Genomic DNA, 19,170 nt, shown 5'->3' on the forward strand with positions numbered 1-19,170 from the left:
TACCCCCGGGCACCAAGCTCGTTTTGAAAGTTATTTCATCGAATCCTGCCACATGCAGTGGACTACGAAAGAGATTTTAAATGCTTAACAATTCGCAAACAGAGGAAATTATGATGGTCCAGTGGAGGAAGATGACAAAGTTGATCCCATATATCAGAAATCTTCCCTATGAGGATAGATTGAGGGCCCTGAACCTGCACTCTCTAGAAAGGCGTAGAATTGTGGGGGATATGATTGAGGTGTATAAATGGAAAACGGGAATTAATATAGGGGATGCAAATAGCGTGCTAAAAATATCTATAATGGAAAAATTCAGATTCAGGAAGAATATAGGAAAGCACTGGTTTGGTAATAAAGTTGTGGATGAGTGGAACAAACTCCCAAGCACCGTCATAAACGCTAAGACGTTGTGTAGTTTTAAAAATAGGTTGGATAAATACATGAGTGGATGTGGGTGGGTGTGAATTGGCCTTGACTAGCTTGTGCTGCTAGGTCGGATGCACTGCTCCTCCCTTAAGTGACGTGTCTGACCTCACTAGGTCAAAGCATTAGCTTAAGCCGGTGGGAGAAATGGAGCTGCCTCGCATAGACCAGTAGGCCTGCGGCAGTGTTCCTTCTTTCTTATGTTCTTATTAAGGCGTCAGGAATTTTCGCTTACCATGAGGCAGGCCAAAGCAGCATGGGTTCGAGTCCTTGGCTAGTCGCAGTGTTGTTATTGATCAATATTACTTGTTCGTGGGCACAATAATATACATACATGTCAACTTTATCATGAAGGTGTAATCCAGTGAGTGATAGGATCCGTAGCAATTGTACACTAATTCGTTTTTCCATGATTTTTGAGTATCTATACCTGGCTTCTCCAATGAGCATATTGTTGGAGTCATTATATGAGTCAAGAGCCATTAGGATAGCAAAAAATCAGTTTGCAGTGTAGACGCCCAGTTGTTAATTCTTTTGCCTAACTCAATAAATTTATTATCGTTCTTAACAAGGGAGGTGGCAACAAGAGCAGATGCAGCCCTGCCAGAAGACTCCTGTTTAGATCCATCAGTGTATATAACTTGTGATAACTTATTACTACCAGCTAGGTGAGAAATTTCTACTTGAGCAGTTGCTTTAACAAGTGATTTATGGAAGGGATTACTAGCAATGAGCTTCTTGGGAGGGGTTTGCAGGTATGTGAATTTAAATGAACACAACTTCCATGGAGGGGTGAAATGCTCTTGTTGTCTACAGTAATATTGTTCATGCAGGTTATAAAACTTAATATAACTGCATGTTTTCAAAATCCATTTCGATCTGTGTGTATTTAATTCTATATATTTAGAAAGATTCATTGTGACAGTGTCTGGTTCATTTCTTAACATTCTAATGCCGAGTACAGTGTTAATCTCAATAATCACTGATATTGGAGATACCAAGCTTCTTCCTCATATTAAGAACTTTTGTAGATTTGGGACATTGACTGAAACGACAGAATGACTGGTGACAATATGGAAATAACTTCATTGGTCAATACAGCCTCATGCTTAGTTGACTCAGCCAACAACTTGAATATATTCAAACCATACATCTACCTTGCAGGGTCTGAGAATGCTGCCATAAACCTGAGTGAAATTAGAATTTTTGAAACATTAAGATATGCTGAGAAGACGAACGTTGACAAATGTACTGTGAAAAACAAACTACCATCCGCGTTCTTGAAAGTCTGAATAATAAATTTCTTACGTAAATCTCTAAATGAGGGTAAAATACTGAACAAGAAAGGAGACATGACATTTGACATAAATTAAAACCCAGTTAGTTTGAAGCTGAGCAGTAATTTAATTCCTGGCATCGTTTTCCTGACGTTCATGAGTAAAACTCTGTGGAGGACACTCAGGTTTTACGGTGTCAGGTGCACTGTCGCATGTGCATTCATTACTCTCTCTGCCCTGTTCAAGCTGTCAGCAGACGTATTCTTATTTCAACCTTTCTCTCTCATCCACACCTGTGATCCTCAGTTTCTAGGCTCTAATTTTTTTTCAATTGTTCATTCTTTAAAACTTGTTTATCGCTATAATGTCGTACATCCAGCTCCTCAGGTTTACTCTATTTCCAGTTTCTTGCTGCCTAAAACAAGCAATAGTTCCACAAACTCTAGGACTGTTGCTTGTTTTAGGCACAGAATTGTAACTTATTCTTCATCTTTTTTTTCATCTTGCTTTGCACTATTTTTAGTGTTTGTGCTCAGCGAGTTCTTAATTCACTTGTGGTTTTGGGGGTCGAGTATCAACTTCCGGTTTTGCTTCTTAAGCAACAACTGATCGGCATAATTAATTCTTAGTTTCTTTTGCGCTATCATATTTTCTCTTGAAACCGTGTTTGGAGCTGGCCTCCACCACTTTCTCATCCACTTCATTCCACTTGCTTATCACTCTGAGACTGAAGAATAATTTCTTATTATCTCTGTTACTTATTTGTTTTTGGAATTTATCTGTTCCCCTTCGTCTTGTGTCTCTCGTCTCAAACTGCTTACTCCAGTCTACTGCGTTCACGTCTATGTTACTCCACATCCTGACCACTCTGAGGCTGGAGATGTAATGGCTAATTCCTGAGCCTCACTTGTATCTTTGATATTCATTAATGACACCTTGTTCCAGAGTCACACTTTTCAAACATTTTCTTTCGGCTTTCACTAAGCTATCCAGATAACAATAGTCTCTGTAGAATGGTTGAAAGTGCAATTAATTGGCATTTTAATGACTGCCGCACATGTCATTCGAATCCCGTTTTTTTCTGAGAATCTTTTCATAAACGACATAAATGAGGGAATAAATAGCGACATAAGCAAATTTGCTGATGACACCAAAATAGGCCGTCCAATTCATTCTAATGAGGACATTAGAACACTCCAGGATGATTTGAATAAACTGATGCAATGGTCAGGGAAGTGACAGATGCAGTTTAATATGGACAAGTGCAAAGTTCTAAATGTTGGAAAGGATAACAACCATGCCACATATAAACCAAATAATGTAGATCTTAATATTACTGATTGCGAAAAGGATATAGGAGTTCTGGTTAGCAATAATCTGAACCAAGACAACAGTGCATAAGTGTACGCAATAAAGCTAACGGAATCATTGGCTTCATATCAAGAAGTATAAATAATTGTAGTCCTCAGGTTGTTCTTCAACTCTATACATCTTTGGTTAGGCCTCATTTAGATTATGCTGCACAGTTCTGGTCACCGTATTACAGGATGGATATAAATGCACTGGGAAACGTACAGAGGAGGATGACAAAATTGATCCCATGTATCAGAAATCTTCCCTATGAGGATAGACTGAGGGCCCTGAATCTGCACTCTCTCGAAAGACGTAGAATTAGGGGGGATATGACTGAGGTGTGTAAAATTAAAAAACAGGAATGAATAAGGGGATGTAAATAGCTTGCTAAAAATATCTAGTCTAGACAGGATTCGCAGCAATGGTTTTAAGTTGCAAAAATTCAGATTCAGATAGGATATAGGAAAGCACTGGTTTGGTAACACAGTTGTGGATGATTGGAACAAACTCCCGAGTATCGTTATAGAAGCTAAGACGTTGTGTAGTTTTAAAAATAGGTTAGATAATTCATGAGTGGGTGTGGGCGGGTGTGAGTTAGACCTGACTAGCTTGTGCTACTGGGTCAGATGCCGCGCTCCTTCTTTAAGTGGAGGTGACCTGACTGAGTGGGCTATTGGTCTAAGCCGGGGGTTGACATGGACCTCCCCCGCATGGGCCCGTAGGCCTGCTGCAGTGTTCCTTCTCTCTTATGTTCTTACATTACCTGGCAAATTTCTCAGTTCGTTTTCAGTGACAGCTGCTCGCAGGCTGATGGTCCAGACAGGGGTATTCAACAAAAGCAAGTGACTGCGTCACAATTATGGGGTTCACTAACCTTCCCACAAAACTAGCAATTTTTGACTGGGGATCGTAATGACCCTCCGTAGCAGGGACGGTAGCGCGATATCTGGCACTCTTAAGACAGCCGGACCGTGCGTTCCAATATTGTTTACTTCTTAGAACCAAATTGCCTCATTTTACTGCTGGTGTACCCTCCATAATATGACCTGATCGTTCATAACAAGATATGAACTTTGGATGTAATTTTTCCGATCTCAGAGGAAACACTTAAAACTTTGTCTTATTTGCGGTACCATTATATCCTTATCTAACCATGAAAAAAACCTATGTAACATTCTCTGACACAGATGAACCTTCTAAGTTACTTGTGACGCCTAAGCGGCTAGTTTATCGTGCACCTCATGCTCATTGTGTGAGCGGTAGCGCAAAAATCAAGATTATAATGGGTCTTTGTCAGACCACACTAAGCATTGTTACATCACCTGAAAGTAATATTACTCATTTCAAATAGTTAATTTTCACAGTACATTATTGGAATGTATCCTCAAAAAAAATATTATCTTAAACTACATTTCCGCACCAAATGGAACCTTCAATAACATGAGCTGACCTATGCAAAGATTATCACATAATTTAGCTTCATTAATTCTTCTGCATGTGTATTTCTCCGTGGTGTATAAATAGTCTTACCTTCCCAGGTGACCAGCGCATAACCTTTATGTGACTTGCCTAACATTTATCTGCTCTTCCTCAGCCACCACCACAATCTCGAGGGTAGCGCTGGCTGGCACTACTGGCAAGCTACCCTGCGAGTTACCAGTGCCAGCAGACAGACCCACACTCATCCTCTGGTATAAAGACGAGGCTACCAAGCCTTTTTACAGGTACTGTTAACCTATTTGTTTTCCTGATAGACACATACCTGTGCAATTTATTCGTTGAGAACAGCCAACTTTTTTTTCTTCTTCGGCAAAATCCATGTGCCAAAAGCTGGTCTACGGTTATGTTAACCTGACTTTTTTTTTTTTAGGTCCTTTAATAAATTCTGCAGGTACTGTCAACTTGGCTTTTTTTTTCTTAGTGCCCTTAATCTCTTATGCAAGAATTATCAGATTTATTACCTAGAGTCCCTTCTACAGGCTATGTCAGTTTAATTTTCTTTTACAATGATACATATGTCATCACACCCTTGTAAGAGTAGCTAAATGTTAATGTTCTTTAGCAAGATCGAGGCTTGGTAACTTATGATTCCTACAGGCTCTGTAAACGTATATATATATATATATGTGTGTATATGTATATGTGTATATATGTATATATATATATATATATATATATATATATATATATATATATATATATATATATGTGTGTGTGTGTGTGTGTGTGTGTGTGTGTGTGTGTGTGTGTGTGTACTCACCTAATTGTGGTTGCAGGGGTCGAGACTCAGCTCCTGGCCCCACCTCTTCATTGAATGCTACTAGGTCCTCTCTCTCCCTGTACCCTGAGCTTTATCATACCTCGTCTTAAAGATATGTATAGTTCCTGCCTCCACTACATCACTCGCCAGACTGTTTCACATCCTGACCACTCTGTGACTGAAGAAATACTTCCTAACATCCCTGTGACTCATCTGAGTCTTCAACTTCCAAGAGTGACCCCTCGTTTCTGTGTCCCCTCTCTGAAACTTCTTGTCTCTGTCCACCTTGTCTATTCCACGCAGTATTTTGTATGTCGTTATCATGTCTCCCCTACCCTTCCTGTCCTCCAGTGTCGTCAGGCCGATTTCCCTTAACCTTTCTTTGTAGGACATTCCCCTTAGCTCTGGAACTAACTTTGTCGCAAACCTTTGCACTCTCTCTAATTTCTTAACGTGCTTGACCCGGTGCGGGCTCCAAACTGGTGCTGCATACTCCAGTATGGGCCTGACGTACCCGGTATTCAGTATATTGAAAGATTCCTTACTTAGGTATCGGAACGCTAATCTCAGGTTTGCCAGGCGCCCATATGCTGCAGCAGTTATCTGGTTGATGTGTGCTTCTGGAGACGTGCTCGGTGTTATACTCACCCCAAGATCTTTCTCCTTGAGTGAGGTTTGCAGTCTTTGGCCACCTAGCCTATACTCTATCTGCGGTCTTCTTTGTGTGTGTGTGTGTGTGTGTGTGTGTGTGTGTGTGTGTGTGTGTGTGTGTGTGTGTGTGTGTGTGTGTGTTGTGTGTGTGTGTGTGTTTGTGTGTGTGTGTGTATGTGTTTGTGTACCGAGCCTACTAACGAACTTTCTCCTCTTCCCCCACCAACACACACGGGACTGCAGTTTCGATGCCCGGGAGACCTCCAGAGGTCACCACAAAGTACACGACAACTCACGCCTGGGAAAGAGATCGCGCTTCACATTGGAAACTTTAACTCGCAACTTCAGGGTAAGATCACCATTCAGGGTAAGATCATCATCACTCACCTTTCCTACACACTCACTGACTCACCTCCTCACCCACTCACTCACCCACTCACTTATTCACTCACCCACTCACTCTCCAGCTCATCAGGGCGGATACTTAATAACACATTAATACAAATACTCATTCATTCTCTCACTTCCTAACCCAGATGGCTCACACTGTCAATCACTCCTTCATTTATTTGCTCACTTACTAATTCACTCTTTCGGTCACTCACTCACTCACTCACTGGCTCACTTACTCACCAGGTGATGATTCGTATTCATAGCATCTTTTGAATGTAATTAATATATATTAAAGGAGTGACACTGTCCTTCAAAGAGATGCTTATGGTAATACACACACACACACACACACACACACACACACACACACACACACACACACACACACACACACACACACACACACACACACAAAGGGAACATGAATGGGAAAAGAAACTAGAAGAACTTAGCATGAGAATGGAAGAGAGGATAGATATGGAAAGCAAGAAGTGGGAGATGCAAGTCATAGCAACAGAGGCTAGGATACAGAGATTAGAAGAGGAACTGAAAAATCTGAAACAGCCTAAAGAACTAAAGAACATTTTGGGAATGACATCAGAGACTGCTACCTCAGTCACAAATAAGGGGATTGTAGGGAAAGAAGGAGCAAAACTGCATGTAGAAGCTCTATCAGAGGGGACTGTTGTAAAGGAAAGAGCTAAGCTATATGTGGAGGCCCTAACAGACCACAGCAGAGCCCAGGGAAAGCCGAGAAGGGAAAATGACAGGCCACTGAGCCCAAGTACAATAGATAGTGAAACTGAAGAAAGGAAAGCTGCAATGGAGGAAATTAAATTGAATGAGTGGATACACAAGGATACGCAGCGGGAGAATGAAAGGGAGAGGTCAGTCTTTGTGTATGGGCTCCAGGAAGTTGAAGGGGAAACTTATGAAGCAAGAAAACAAGGGGAAAAAAGTAACTGAAAGCATCATAAAAGCAATAGGAGAAGATGACATGACCCAGTTGGAAAATTTTTGGAGAATAGGGGGGTTTGCAAGAAGAAGAACCCGGCCAGTGAAAGTGACTTTCAAAGCAGAATCGACTTGGAACAGGATCCTGCAGGAGAAAGCAAGATTAAGGGACATGCTGGCATACAGGATGGTGTATCTCCACCACGACAGAACAGAAGAAGAAAGGCAGAAACTGAGAGAGATGGTACAAAGGCGAAAGGAGGAAAGAGAGGGGATGGAGGAGACAGACAGGAGATCCTGGACCCAGGAAGAAGATCAAATACAGCCTCCCTCACAACTTCCTATAGAAGCCTCCCAACCAGGTTAACCCAAGTGCAACTAAACATTCTAAACCAAAACACCCATGCTATATCCAATGCCCCCACCCACTGAATTACAAACTCTACCCCTACAGCAACCACCCATAGTTCCTTATCAGGTCTCCCACTTCCCCAACCCCAATATACCCCCCAGACCACAGTCTTAGAAAAGAAGTTGAAGGTGTTGTATACAAATGCAGATGGAATAACAAATAAGTGTGAGGAGTGGCATGAATGGCATGAAAGAATCAAGGAAACATCCCCAGACATAATAACACTCACAGAAACAAAACTCACCAGAATGATAACAGATGCAATCTTTCCACCCGATATCAAATCCTCAGGAAAGACAGAGGGAGTAGAGGGGGAGGAGGAGTTGCACTGCTCATTAAAAACCAGTAGGGTTTTGAGAAAATGGAAGGAATGGATGGCATGGGCAAAAGGGGCTACTTAGTAGGAACAATCCAGTCTGAGGGACATAAGGTGATAATTGCAGTAATGTACAACCCACCACAGAACTGCAGGATGCCAAAAGAAGAATATGACGAGAGCAACAGAGCAATGGTCATCACACTAGCCGAGGTGGCCAGAAGAGCACAAATGGGGGGAGCAAAGTTACTAGTTATAAGTGATTTCAATCAAAAGGAGATTGACTGGGAAAACCAGGAGCCCCATAGGGGTCCCGAAACATGGAGAGCCAAGATGATGGATGTGGCACTGGAAAACCTCATGCATCAACATATTAGAGACACTACCAGAGAGAGAGGTGAGGATGATCCAGCAAGACTGGACCTTGTATTCACCTTGAGTAGTCGGACATCGAGGGTATCATGTATGAAAGGCCCCTAGGAGCTAGTGATCATGTGGTTCTGTGTTTTGACTACATAGTTGACCTTCAAGTGGAGAGAGTAGCAGGAATAGGATGGGAAAAACCAAACTACAAAAGGGGGAACCACTCAGGCAAGAGGAACTTCCTGCAAGACATTCAGTGGGAGAGGGAACTGACAGGAAAACCAGTACATGAAATGATGGACTATGTGACAACAAAATGCAAGGAGGCAGAGGAGAGGTTTGTTCCCAAGGGAAACAGAAATAATGGGAAGAACAGAACGAGTCCTTCGTTCACCCATAGGTGTAGGGAGGCAAAAACTAGGTGTACTAGAGAGTGGAAAAGGTACAGAAGACAGAGAACTCAGGAAAATAAAGAAATTAGCCGAAGAGCCAGAAACGAATATGCACAGATAAGAAGGGAGGCTCAGCGACAATATGAAAATGACATAGCATCGAAAGTCATGTCTGACCCGAAGCTGTTGTATAGCCACATCAGGAGGAAAACAACAGTCAAGGACCAGGTAATCAGACTGAGGAAGGGTGATGGGGAGCTCACAAGAAACGACCGAGAGGTATGAGCAGATGATGTGAAGTTAATGAGAAGAATCAAATCGGTCGAGGATCAGGCAGGACTACAAAGAGACCTGGACAGGCTACACGCCTGGTCCAGCAACTGGCTCCTTGAGTTTAACCCTGCCAAATGCAAAGTCATGAAGATTGGGGAAGGGCAAAGACGACCGTAGACACAGTACAGTCTAGGTGGCCAAAGACTGCAAACCTCACTCAAGGAAAAAGATCTGGGGATGAGTATAACACCGAGCACATCTCCTGAGGCGCACATCAATCAGATAACTGCTGCAGCGTACGGGCGTCTGGCAAACCTAAGGATAGCGTTCCGATACCTCAGTAAGGAATCGTTCAAGACTCTGTACACCATTTACGTCAGCGACAATATGAAAATGACATAGCCTCGAAAGTCAAGTCTGACCCGAAGCTGTTGTGTAGCCACATCAGGAGGCATACAAGTCAAGGACCAGGTAATCAGACTGAGGAAAGGTGATGGGGAGTTCATAAGAAACGACCGAGAGGTATGTGAGGAACTCAACATGAGATTTAAAGAAGTATTTACAGTGGAAACCGGTAGGACTTCAGGAAATCAGAACAGGGAAGTACGCAAACAAGTGCTGGATGAGGTACACATAATCAAGGAAGAGGTGAAGAAGCTGCTATGCGAACTTGACACCTCAAAGGCGGTGGGACCAGACAACATCTCTCCGTGGGTCCTTAAAGAGGGAGCAGAGATATTGTGTGAGCCATTAACAAAGATCTTCAACACATCATTTGAAACTGGGCAACTCCCTGAGGTATGGAAGATGGCAAATGTAGTCCCAATTTTTAAAAGGGGAGACAGACATGAGGCATTAAACTACAGACCTGTATCACTAACGTGTATAGTATGCAAAGTCATGGAGATCATCAGGAGGAAAGTGGTGGAGCACCTGGAAAGAAACAAGTGTATAATCGACAACCAGCACGGTTTCAGGGAAGGAAAATCCTGTGTCACAAACCTACTGGCGTTTTATGACAAGGTGACAGAAGTAAGACAAGAGAGAGAGGGGTGGATAGACTGCATTTTCTTGGACTGCAAGAAGGCCTTCGACACAGTTCCTCACAAGAGGTTACTGCAAAAGCTAGAGGATCAGGCACACATAACAGGAAAGGTACTGCAATGGATCAGAGAATACCTGACAGGGAGGCAACAACGAGTCATGGTACGTGACGAGGTGCCAGAGTGGGCGCCTGTGACAAGTGGGGTTCCTCAGGGGTCAGTCCTAGGACCTGTGCTGTTTTTGGTATATGTGAATGACATAACGGAAGGGATAGATTCAGAAGTGTCCTTGTTTGCAGATTATGTGAAGTTAATGAGAAGAATCAAATCGGTCGAGGATCAGGCAGGACTACAAAGAGACCTGGACAGGCTACAAGTCTGGTCCAGCAACTGGCTCCTTGAGTTTAACCCAGCCAAATGCAAAGTCATGAAGATTGGGGAAGGGCAAAGACGACCGTAGACACAGTACAGTCTAGGTGGCCAAAGACTGCAAACCTCACTCAAGGAAAAAGATCTGGGGATGAGTATAACACCGAGCACATCTCCTGAGGCGCACATCAATCAGATAACTGCTGCAGCATACGGGCGTCTGGCAAACCTACGGATAGCGTTCCGATACCTCAGTAAGGAATCGTTCAAGACTCTGTACACCATTTACGTCAGGCCCATACTGGAGTATGCAGCACCAGTTTGGAATCCACACTTGGTCAAGCACGTCAAGAAATTAGAGAAAGTGCAAAGGTTTGCAACATGACTAGTCCCAGAGCTACGGGGATTGTCCTACGAAGAAAGGTTGAGGGAAATCGGCCTGACGACAATGAAGGACAGGATGGTCAGGGGAGACATGATAACGACATTTAAAATACTGCGCGGAATAGACAAGGTGGACAAAGACGGGATGTTCCAGAGATGGGACAAAGAAACAAGAGGTCACAATTGGAAGTTGAAGACTCAGATGAATCAAAAGGATGTTAGGAAGTATTTCTTCAGTCATAGAGTTGTTAGGCTGTGGAATAGCCTAGAAAGCGACGTAGTGGAGGTAGGAACCATACACAGTTTTAAGACGAGGTTTGATAAAGCTCATGGAGCAGGGAGAGAGAGGACCTAGTAGCAATCAGTGAAGAGGCGGGGCCAGGAGCTATGAATCGACCCCTGCAATCATAAATAGGTGAGTAAACACACACACACACACACACACACACACACACACACACACACACACACACACACACACACACACACACGGACACTGGCTAGGGGCCAAAGACTTCAAACTTTACTTAACGTGAAGGAGCTTGGGTGAGTACAATGCTGAGCATTTCTCCTGAGGCACACATCAACCTAATAAGTGCCGCAGCATATGGGCGCCTGGTGTTTCGGCACCTCAGTAAGGATTCGTACAAAAATGTACACCGTGTACGTCAGGCCCATATTGGAGTATGCAGCACCAGTATGGAATCCACACCTGGTCAAGCACGTTGAGAAATTAGAGAAAGTGAGAAGGTTTGTACCAAGGCAAGTCTCGGAGGTAAGGGGCATGTCGTACGAGGAAATGTTAATGAAAATAGACCTGGCAACACTGTAAGACAGGGGATGGGACAGGGGTGACATGATAACGATATATAAAATACTGAGAGGAATTGACAAGGTGGATAGGAACAAGATGTTTCGGAGATGGGACAGAGCAACAAGGGGTCACAACTGGAAGCTGAAGACTCAGATGAGTCACATGGATATTAGGAAATACTTCTTCAGTCACAGAGTTGTCAGGAAGTGGAGAAGTCTGGAGAGTGATGTAGTGGAGCAGGAGAGTGATGTAATGGAGCCAGGATCTTTAAGAAGAGGTATGATAAAACTCATGGAGCAGAGAGTGTGGACCTAGTAGCGATCATTGAAGAGAAGGGGCCAGGAGCTATGAATCGACCCATGCATTCATAATTAGGTGAGTGCAGTTAGGTGAAAACTCACACACACTCATTCACACACAAAATACAGTGGTACCAAAAGTAGTAGTTCTAGTGATTTACATCCCTCCACCAAATAGTAGGTGACCAAGACAGGAGTAAGAAGATATTAAGACAATAGTGGCTGCCACAAGTGTAGAAACAGCTGAAGATATTAAGACAATAGTGGCTGCCACAAGTGTAGAAACAGCAAAGCTAAGTTACTAATTATTTGTGATTTCAGCCACAAGGAAAGTAACATGAAGAGCTTGGACCACACAGAAAACCAGATATATGATGACCTAGGATGATGGAAGACGTGAGGGGAAATCCTATTATGTCAGCATGTCAGAGACACAACCAGGGAGAGAAAGAGGAGAGGCTGAACCAACAAGGCAGGATCTACACCATTATTGCGTTTGATACATGCGATATTGAAAATGAGAGGCTACTATACAGTACTGTTTTGGTTAACTTGTGGAATTCAACACTGGGTCAGAAATCGGCTGGGAAAAATACAAACCAGATATCAGGAGAAGGTATGCAGGGACAAAAATAGATCCTGAATGAAGCCCAGGGAAAATTTTATGTTAAAGTTAGTTAGTGCGGGAAGGCTGAGAAGAACTTCATACGAAGAAGAGGCTATGTGAAAACAAAAAGAGCACGTGGATTAATCAAAGACACAGACTGGAACAGCAAAGTCCAAGAGCTTGGACAAAACATAGAAACCGAAGGACAAAAGAAAGCAGATAATAATGCAGAAGAGCCAGAAATGTATTTAGAAGGATGAAAAGAGAAGATGAACAGCACTACGAGAAAGACATAGCAGAAATATGCAAAATCTGAGCCAAAATGGTTTCAAGCAACACCAGAAGAAAAACGACAGCACAAGAACAAGTAACAATAGTGAAGATGGAAGGAGAGGAGCTCACGAGAAACAACAAGGAAGTCCCGGATAATTTAGACACACGATGTAAGAAAGTGTTCTCAGTTTAAACAGGAAAAACACAAGAGTCAAACTGAACACCTAAATCTTCAAGTACTGAACACCATACACTTAGCAGGGAGAGAGAAGAAACTTTATAGTGACCTGGACAAATCGAGGCAATGCAATACGATAAAGTGATTATGTGAGACGGTGCAAAGCCACTATCCAATTTCCAAGTATGGAATTAAATTGGACACAGAAAGAAAACTGGCATCAGGTAACGTGAGCTGCAAAACTGTGGTCCTTGATCAAGGACCGGCAAGGTTATTCACTTAATGAATTTATTCCACCTCTAAAATAGACAGGATGGGATCATCTCTACCGGTCAGGAAAAAACTGACCTCTTTGCCGAACACTTTGCTTCCAAGATACGAGTTCCTGATCCAGCAAGGAAATCTCCAATGCTATCCGCAAGAACTGTGTCAAAGTTGTCAGTGATGACAATAAGGCTGAATGATGTGTATCTTCTGCTTAAATATCTGGACCAAGAGAAGGCTGTGGGCCCAGATAAAGTGAGCTCAAGTTTACTGAGTACATCTGCAGACCAGCTAGCAGCACCTCTAACTCGCATCTATCAGCACTACCTAGCACAGCGTAAATGGCCTTCTCTGTGGAAAGAAGGAAATGTAGTCCCTGGTCACAAAATGATGAACAGAGCGGAAATCAGCAACTACAGACCAGTGTCTCTAGAAAGATTCTTGAGACAATAATCTCAAAGCTGATAGCAGCGTTTATCGACTACCACTCACTTTGTGACAGTCAGTATGGTTCAGAAAAGGTCACTTTGGTACTGATCTGTTGTTAAACCTCACCACTAAGTGGCACTAGTCACTGGATAAATCCAAAGTCAGATGTGTTGTAGCACTGAACATTGCTGGTACCTGGAGTCACCTGCTCTGCACTATGCCTTCTTTGTGATTACTTTCAACGGGATAAAGTAAACAAGACGCTCTATTGGTTCATGTGTCTCACAGGAACGCGGACCTGGACCATTGTTATGGAATGTCTACCTCAATAACCTTTTTCTTGTGTGTGTATGTATGTGTGTGTGTGTGCGTGTGTGTGTGTGTGTGTGTGTGTGTGTGTGTGTGTGTGTGTGTGTGTGTGTGTGTGTGTGTGTGTGTGTGTGTGTGTGTGTGTGTGTGTGTGTGTATTCTTTCATACCAGAGTTCAGCAACAAGTTGGTGACGACGACGCACTCACTCACCAGCGACTGACAGTAAGCTGGTGAGAACGACGCACTCACTCACCAGCATCCAACACTATGTCAACAAGGAGCAAGACAGTGACTGGCTAGCAACATGCAGAGAAAAAAATATAAAGACAAGAGATGAAGTAATTTTTTGTTGTTCTGTGAGGGTGAAAAAAAATATCCGTATCTGAATATAAGACAGGATTGGATAAATAGTACAAAATATGAAAAGTTCAGAATATGCCCAACACTGACTTTTTATTTAGTTTTGTGTGTGTAGTTGATAGGCTTCAACTTGAACAATAACAAACTAGAGTGTGACGTGAAACCTGCAGCAAACTAAAGCCAAAAAAGGTAAAAAAAAAAAGCGACATCTCCTTATTGGCTGCATTGTCCGCCTCGTCAATCACTGTCAGGCGTCAACAAACACAGAGAGTTCAATGTCAGCTGCAAATTCCCTCCCTCGCATGTGTGTAATTCAATTTCCTCTTGAAAGAGTGGGAATTGTTTATTGATTCGTGTTTGTATGTGTGCCTCCGCCATGATGAGATTTTTTTAGTTTGCTACTTTTTCGAATTGGTTTTAGAGATGTAAGTGGTGATGTTTAGACGTATGTGTGTTTGTATGAGTTTATGTTTGTGCGTGTTTGTTTGATTTCTTGTGTATGCTTGTGTTTTATGTATGCATATGTATACGCTTTTGGGTGTACATGTGTGTGTGTAAACGAGTCGTGTTGCCATGTTATGGACTGTTGCATGGCCCTAAAGAATCAGTTCGTCATAGCAGAAGGAATATACATTTCTGAGTAAATACAGGCGTGACATTTATGCTTAAAGTTAGAACGTAAATGTAGTCAGAATGCATTTAATACTGTCTGGTCGACAACACATATGTATACTTGACATTCTTGGCACTACTTGTTTCCAAGGCCACTCTGTCTGGCATTCATTTGATCCTACAGTCTCACTCTTGAGTCTTCTTGACCTCTCAAAGTCTGGTAAGTGTTTCCTCGTTGCTGTGGGACCCGCCAGTCTTGTTGATACCAGACTACCGTTTCTGAACTCACTGAAAACGTAACAGAATCTTAGTTTGGAAATTTCGTTGTAAGTGAAGCAACTTTAAATTGCAAGAAATGAAGTTATTCTCATAACGAATTTGACAGCAAAATGTGATAGGCCTCTGAACAGGCCTACTAAAAGAAGACTCCTCGTCTTAGAAAAGAAAATAAAGACTCACAATATCATGTATCTAAGAAATGCTGAAAATTAGCTTCATATTTACCATAATTTAAGTTATTTAATATGCAGATTCATTCTCAAAATAATGCTCTTTTGAATTAGAAATTATAGTACTTATTTGTGAATAAGATTTCTGTGGGTCTGCCTAAATGCCCATTAGAGCAATGAATGGTTGTGGAAGCTTTATACTTCTTTAAGAGGGTGACATGCTTGTGATGATCTCTGTGAAAGTATTACAAGGTAGCCATTTGCATATAGAATACCTTATTGCATATTTCAGCCTCTTGCCTTAATCTTGACAGGCGAGGAAAGCTATTTTATAAATCGCAAATGAGAGATTAAGGGAAAAATCTGTGTCTGAAGTATCGCGAATCTTTCTCTTGTCTACAGCCACACCTGTCCACGATTGTCACACCTGTCCACGATTGTCACACCTGCGAACCATCATATTCGCCTGCCCACAATTACATCCGCACAGCCCAACAACTGTCCACTATCACCATGCCTATCCACCCCAACACCTGCACTTTTACCACCTGCCTACCATCACCATACCTGCTCGCATTATACATGTCCGATGCCACCACACCTGCCTACCATCTCTACATCTTCCCACGACCACCACATCTGTCTGCCATCACCACAACTGCGCTGTATAACATCTCCACATCTGCGCAGCATCACATCTCCACACCTGCGCAGCATCACATCTCTACACTACCACCCCACCAGCCCACCTAGCCTGTTCACCACACCTGCCTACCCCACACCTGCCCTTAATGACCTGGCACACACAGATCAAAGGAAAAAACTCGAGTAATTCCCCAGAGTGCCAAAGTTTTCCTGAACTATTCTCAGGCGTCAATATTTTCCCGGGTCGTTTGATGGGGAAATCTTGCGCTTTTGCCAAAACTTTATTGATAAGACGGAGTTTCTCAAAGAGAGAAACATTGATTTCATAGACACAGTGTTATCTAACTTTAGTTTCTCAGAGAGGGAAAAATAGTTATTCCACAAGAAAAATGTTAGCTAAATTTAGCACAGGTTCTTATTCTATCTCTGTAGCCCTCTAATAAAAGGATACATAATAAAGATAACTTATTCCATTCGATATGTGTTATGACTTTCGATTTTCAAGAGGATGTAATTATTTGATGGAAAGTTTAAGGATACATGTTTGTATTTTTTTTTATATATTTATATTTATAGTTTGAGGAACAGAGCTACGTTCATGGTGTCCCTTCAACAGTGCATAGAATGTTATTATCTCATAAATTTCCTAATGCTTATATCACACGCTACTTCCTCTTGGATCCTATTTCTAGTCTACCAGTCACATTATGAAGAAATATTTCCTAAGTGCCCTTTCGATGTCATTTTTCTCAGTTCTGCATTAATGTAGCCTCTGGTTTTCTCTAATGATGATGGTAAACGAATTTTCTACGTATATTTTATCGTGTCCCTGTATAACTTTGTATGTGGTCATCGTGTTCACTGTTTGCTTCCTGTCAGCCAGCGATGGTATTTTTAGTTCTTTCAGCCTTCCTTTACAACTCCTTGTTTTTTTTTTTACTCTCTGAGCCATTGTGTATCCTGCCTTTGTAGTTACGAGTGCAGAGCAATGCTCTTGTTGGCTCGTCTTTGTTATTATTGTTATTAATATTTGAATTTTGTTCCCATGATGCGGCCTACAATAGTCGGTTAGCACCAAGAGGCCTATTTGCTGCTAGGTGAGCAGGTTCGGTAGATAAAAGGAGGCTTACTTTAACACATTCTCCTGCTTGCAAATCGAACCTGGGTCTGTTTGTCTGTGCGTGTGTCTATTTGTAAGTGCGCAGATTGATTTAACCAAAGGCTATGGTACTCACCGAAATGTGCCTTCATGGGGCTAGTTCCAGCTCCTGATTCTTTCTGTTAACATTCAACTGATTAACATCGCTGGTTGCTTGACTTTTCAGCCCAATTGGATCTACTCTTGGAACTATCTGCCTGATGCCTTTCTTGATCTTATTCGTCTTTGTGTAGGCTCCAACTCTCTTTCCTTTCAAGGTAAATTTTATTCCGAAACTTTTCGTGTTTCTTTGGGCTCTTGCTATCCTTGTTTTTCCCTTTCAACTTCATCCTTTCTTTCCTGGATCTTTGTGACAATGAAAGCTTCTAAATTTTGACCGGTTATACCCGAACTCATTCCGGTGTTCAACCAAAACTTATATTCTTCCATGCTTGCAAAATTAACGGAAACTACCAGAGAAAATGAAACGGATGTTAAAGAAAACGGAGGGCTCTGTTCCCGCTTCTTTTTTTTTTTTTTTATCTTTCTGTGGAGCATTTCGAAACTGTTCTTCCTGTTGTTGGGGTGCGCCTTTCTCTCTGGCTCCGCTATGTAGATGATGTCTATGCTCTTTGGCCAAATGATTCTAGCCTCTTCGAACCATTTCTCAATGCTCTTAAAAGTCTTGCTCCTTCCTTCAAGTTTAAAACTGAATGGAAATCTAACTGATGAATTAGACACATGTACAACACTTAGGTATCTTTACTGAGGAAACGTTTAGCCACACAGTGGCTTCATCAGTCCTAAACAAAGAAGAATGGTGAAGATCAGAAGAAGTTCGAGATAATCAGTCCCTCAGCCTTGAGTCGATGTAATCAGTCCTTCAATCTTGAAAAGAATACAGCATATGCGATGAGGTGAAGCAGTCGTAGGTGATATCACAGTGAACAAATCCAATGTGGAAGTAGGTTATGCCTGAAGGTTAGGCAAGTGAAGAATTCCCTGTCTACAGTATGTAAGCCACTTCGCGCATATGCTGCATTATTTTCAAGACTGATGGACTGATTACATCGACTCCAGGCTGAGGGACTGATTACCTCAAACTCCTTCTAATCTTCACCATTCTTCTTTGTTTAGGACTGATGAAGCCACTGTGTGGCGACACTTTTCCTCAATAATGATACTCAAGTGTTACACATGTGTCTAATTCATCAACTTGTCGGTTCTCTGAACCATTTATCTACATGTCCATCGCTCGGCGATAGGATTTTCTTTTTCCGTTTATCGCAAGCCAATACACAGTGACATGTATATAAACAACTTTTCTTACCATGCTCTCTCTAACAAAAAGAGTGTTCTTTTTTCTGTCTTTCTCTGTGCCCTTCGCATCTGTGACCTTCAGTTTGCTGACTTCGAAATTTCCACATTTGTTCTCTCGGCTTCATTTCATTTCCGACTTCATAGACTCTGCATACTCTCATTCTAAACGGACTTTCTTTTCTTCCAAACTCTCCTCTCTTGTGAAATTTCCTATCCTTTTCCTACCCTATATTTCCAGTGTCCTAAATTTTAGCAGCCATTCTTTAGACATCATGCTTTCTTTTCGCCAGACTAATAATACTCTTTGTAGTAATCTAGTCCTTATATCTCCTGTCATTGATGCTTCCAGTCTACTTCATTTCCTGCTCCTCTTCTCCTCTCCAGTATTTTGGAGAACTTGGCCACTCACTTTCTGACTTACTAAAAGAACACAAAAGAAGTGCTAGACTTTCTGACACCAGTAATTCTCTTTTCTGACATTTTAGAGATCACAGTCATCCCATTAACTGGTCCGCTGCCAAAACTGTCTACCGTTCTTTTAGCCTTCACAGACGCTGTCTTTTTGAAGTATCCCTTATACACAACCTTCCTAATATGAATCTCAGTAT

The 19,170-nt window shown here is 42.1% G+C and overlaps 1 protein-coding gene across 1 annotated transcript in view; it reads left to right on the forward strand.

Moving 5' to 3' along the window:
* Nucleotides 1-19,170, forward strand: part of LOC128695495 (uncharacterized) — a 458,740-nt gene that overhangs the window by 107,514 nt on the left and 332,056 nt on the right. Inside the window, exons 2-3 of the mRNA XM_053786204.2 lie at nucleotides 4,648-4,777; nucleotides 6,208-6,313. Coding sequence (XP_053642179.2) covers nucleotides 4,648-4,777; nucleotides 6,208-6,313 — 236 coding nt within the window. The remainder of the gene's footprint in view (nucleotides 1-4,647; nucleotides 4,778-6,207; nucleotides 6,314-19,170) is intronic.

The sequence above is a fragment of the Cherax quadricarinatus genome, chromosome 2 (genome assembly GCF_038502225.1).
Source record: "Cherax quadricarinatus isolate ZL_2023a chromosome 2, ASM3850222v1, whole genome shotgun sequence".
NCBI lineage: Eukaryota > Metazoa > Arthropoda > Malacostraca > Decapoda > Parastacidae > Cherax > Cherax quadricarinatus.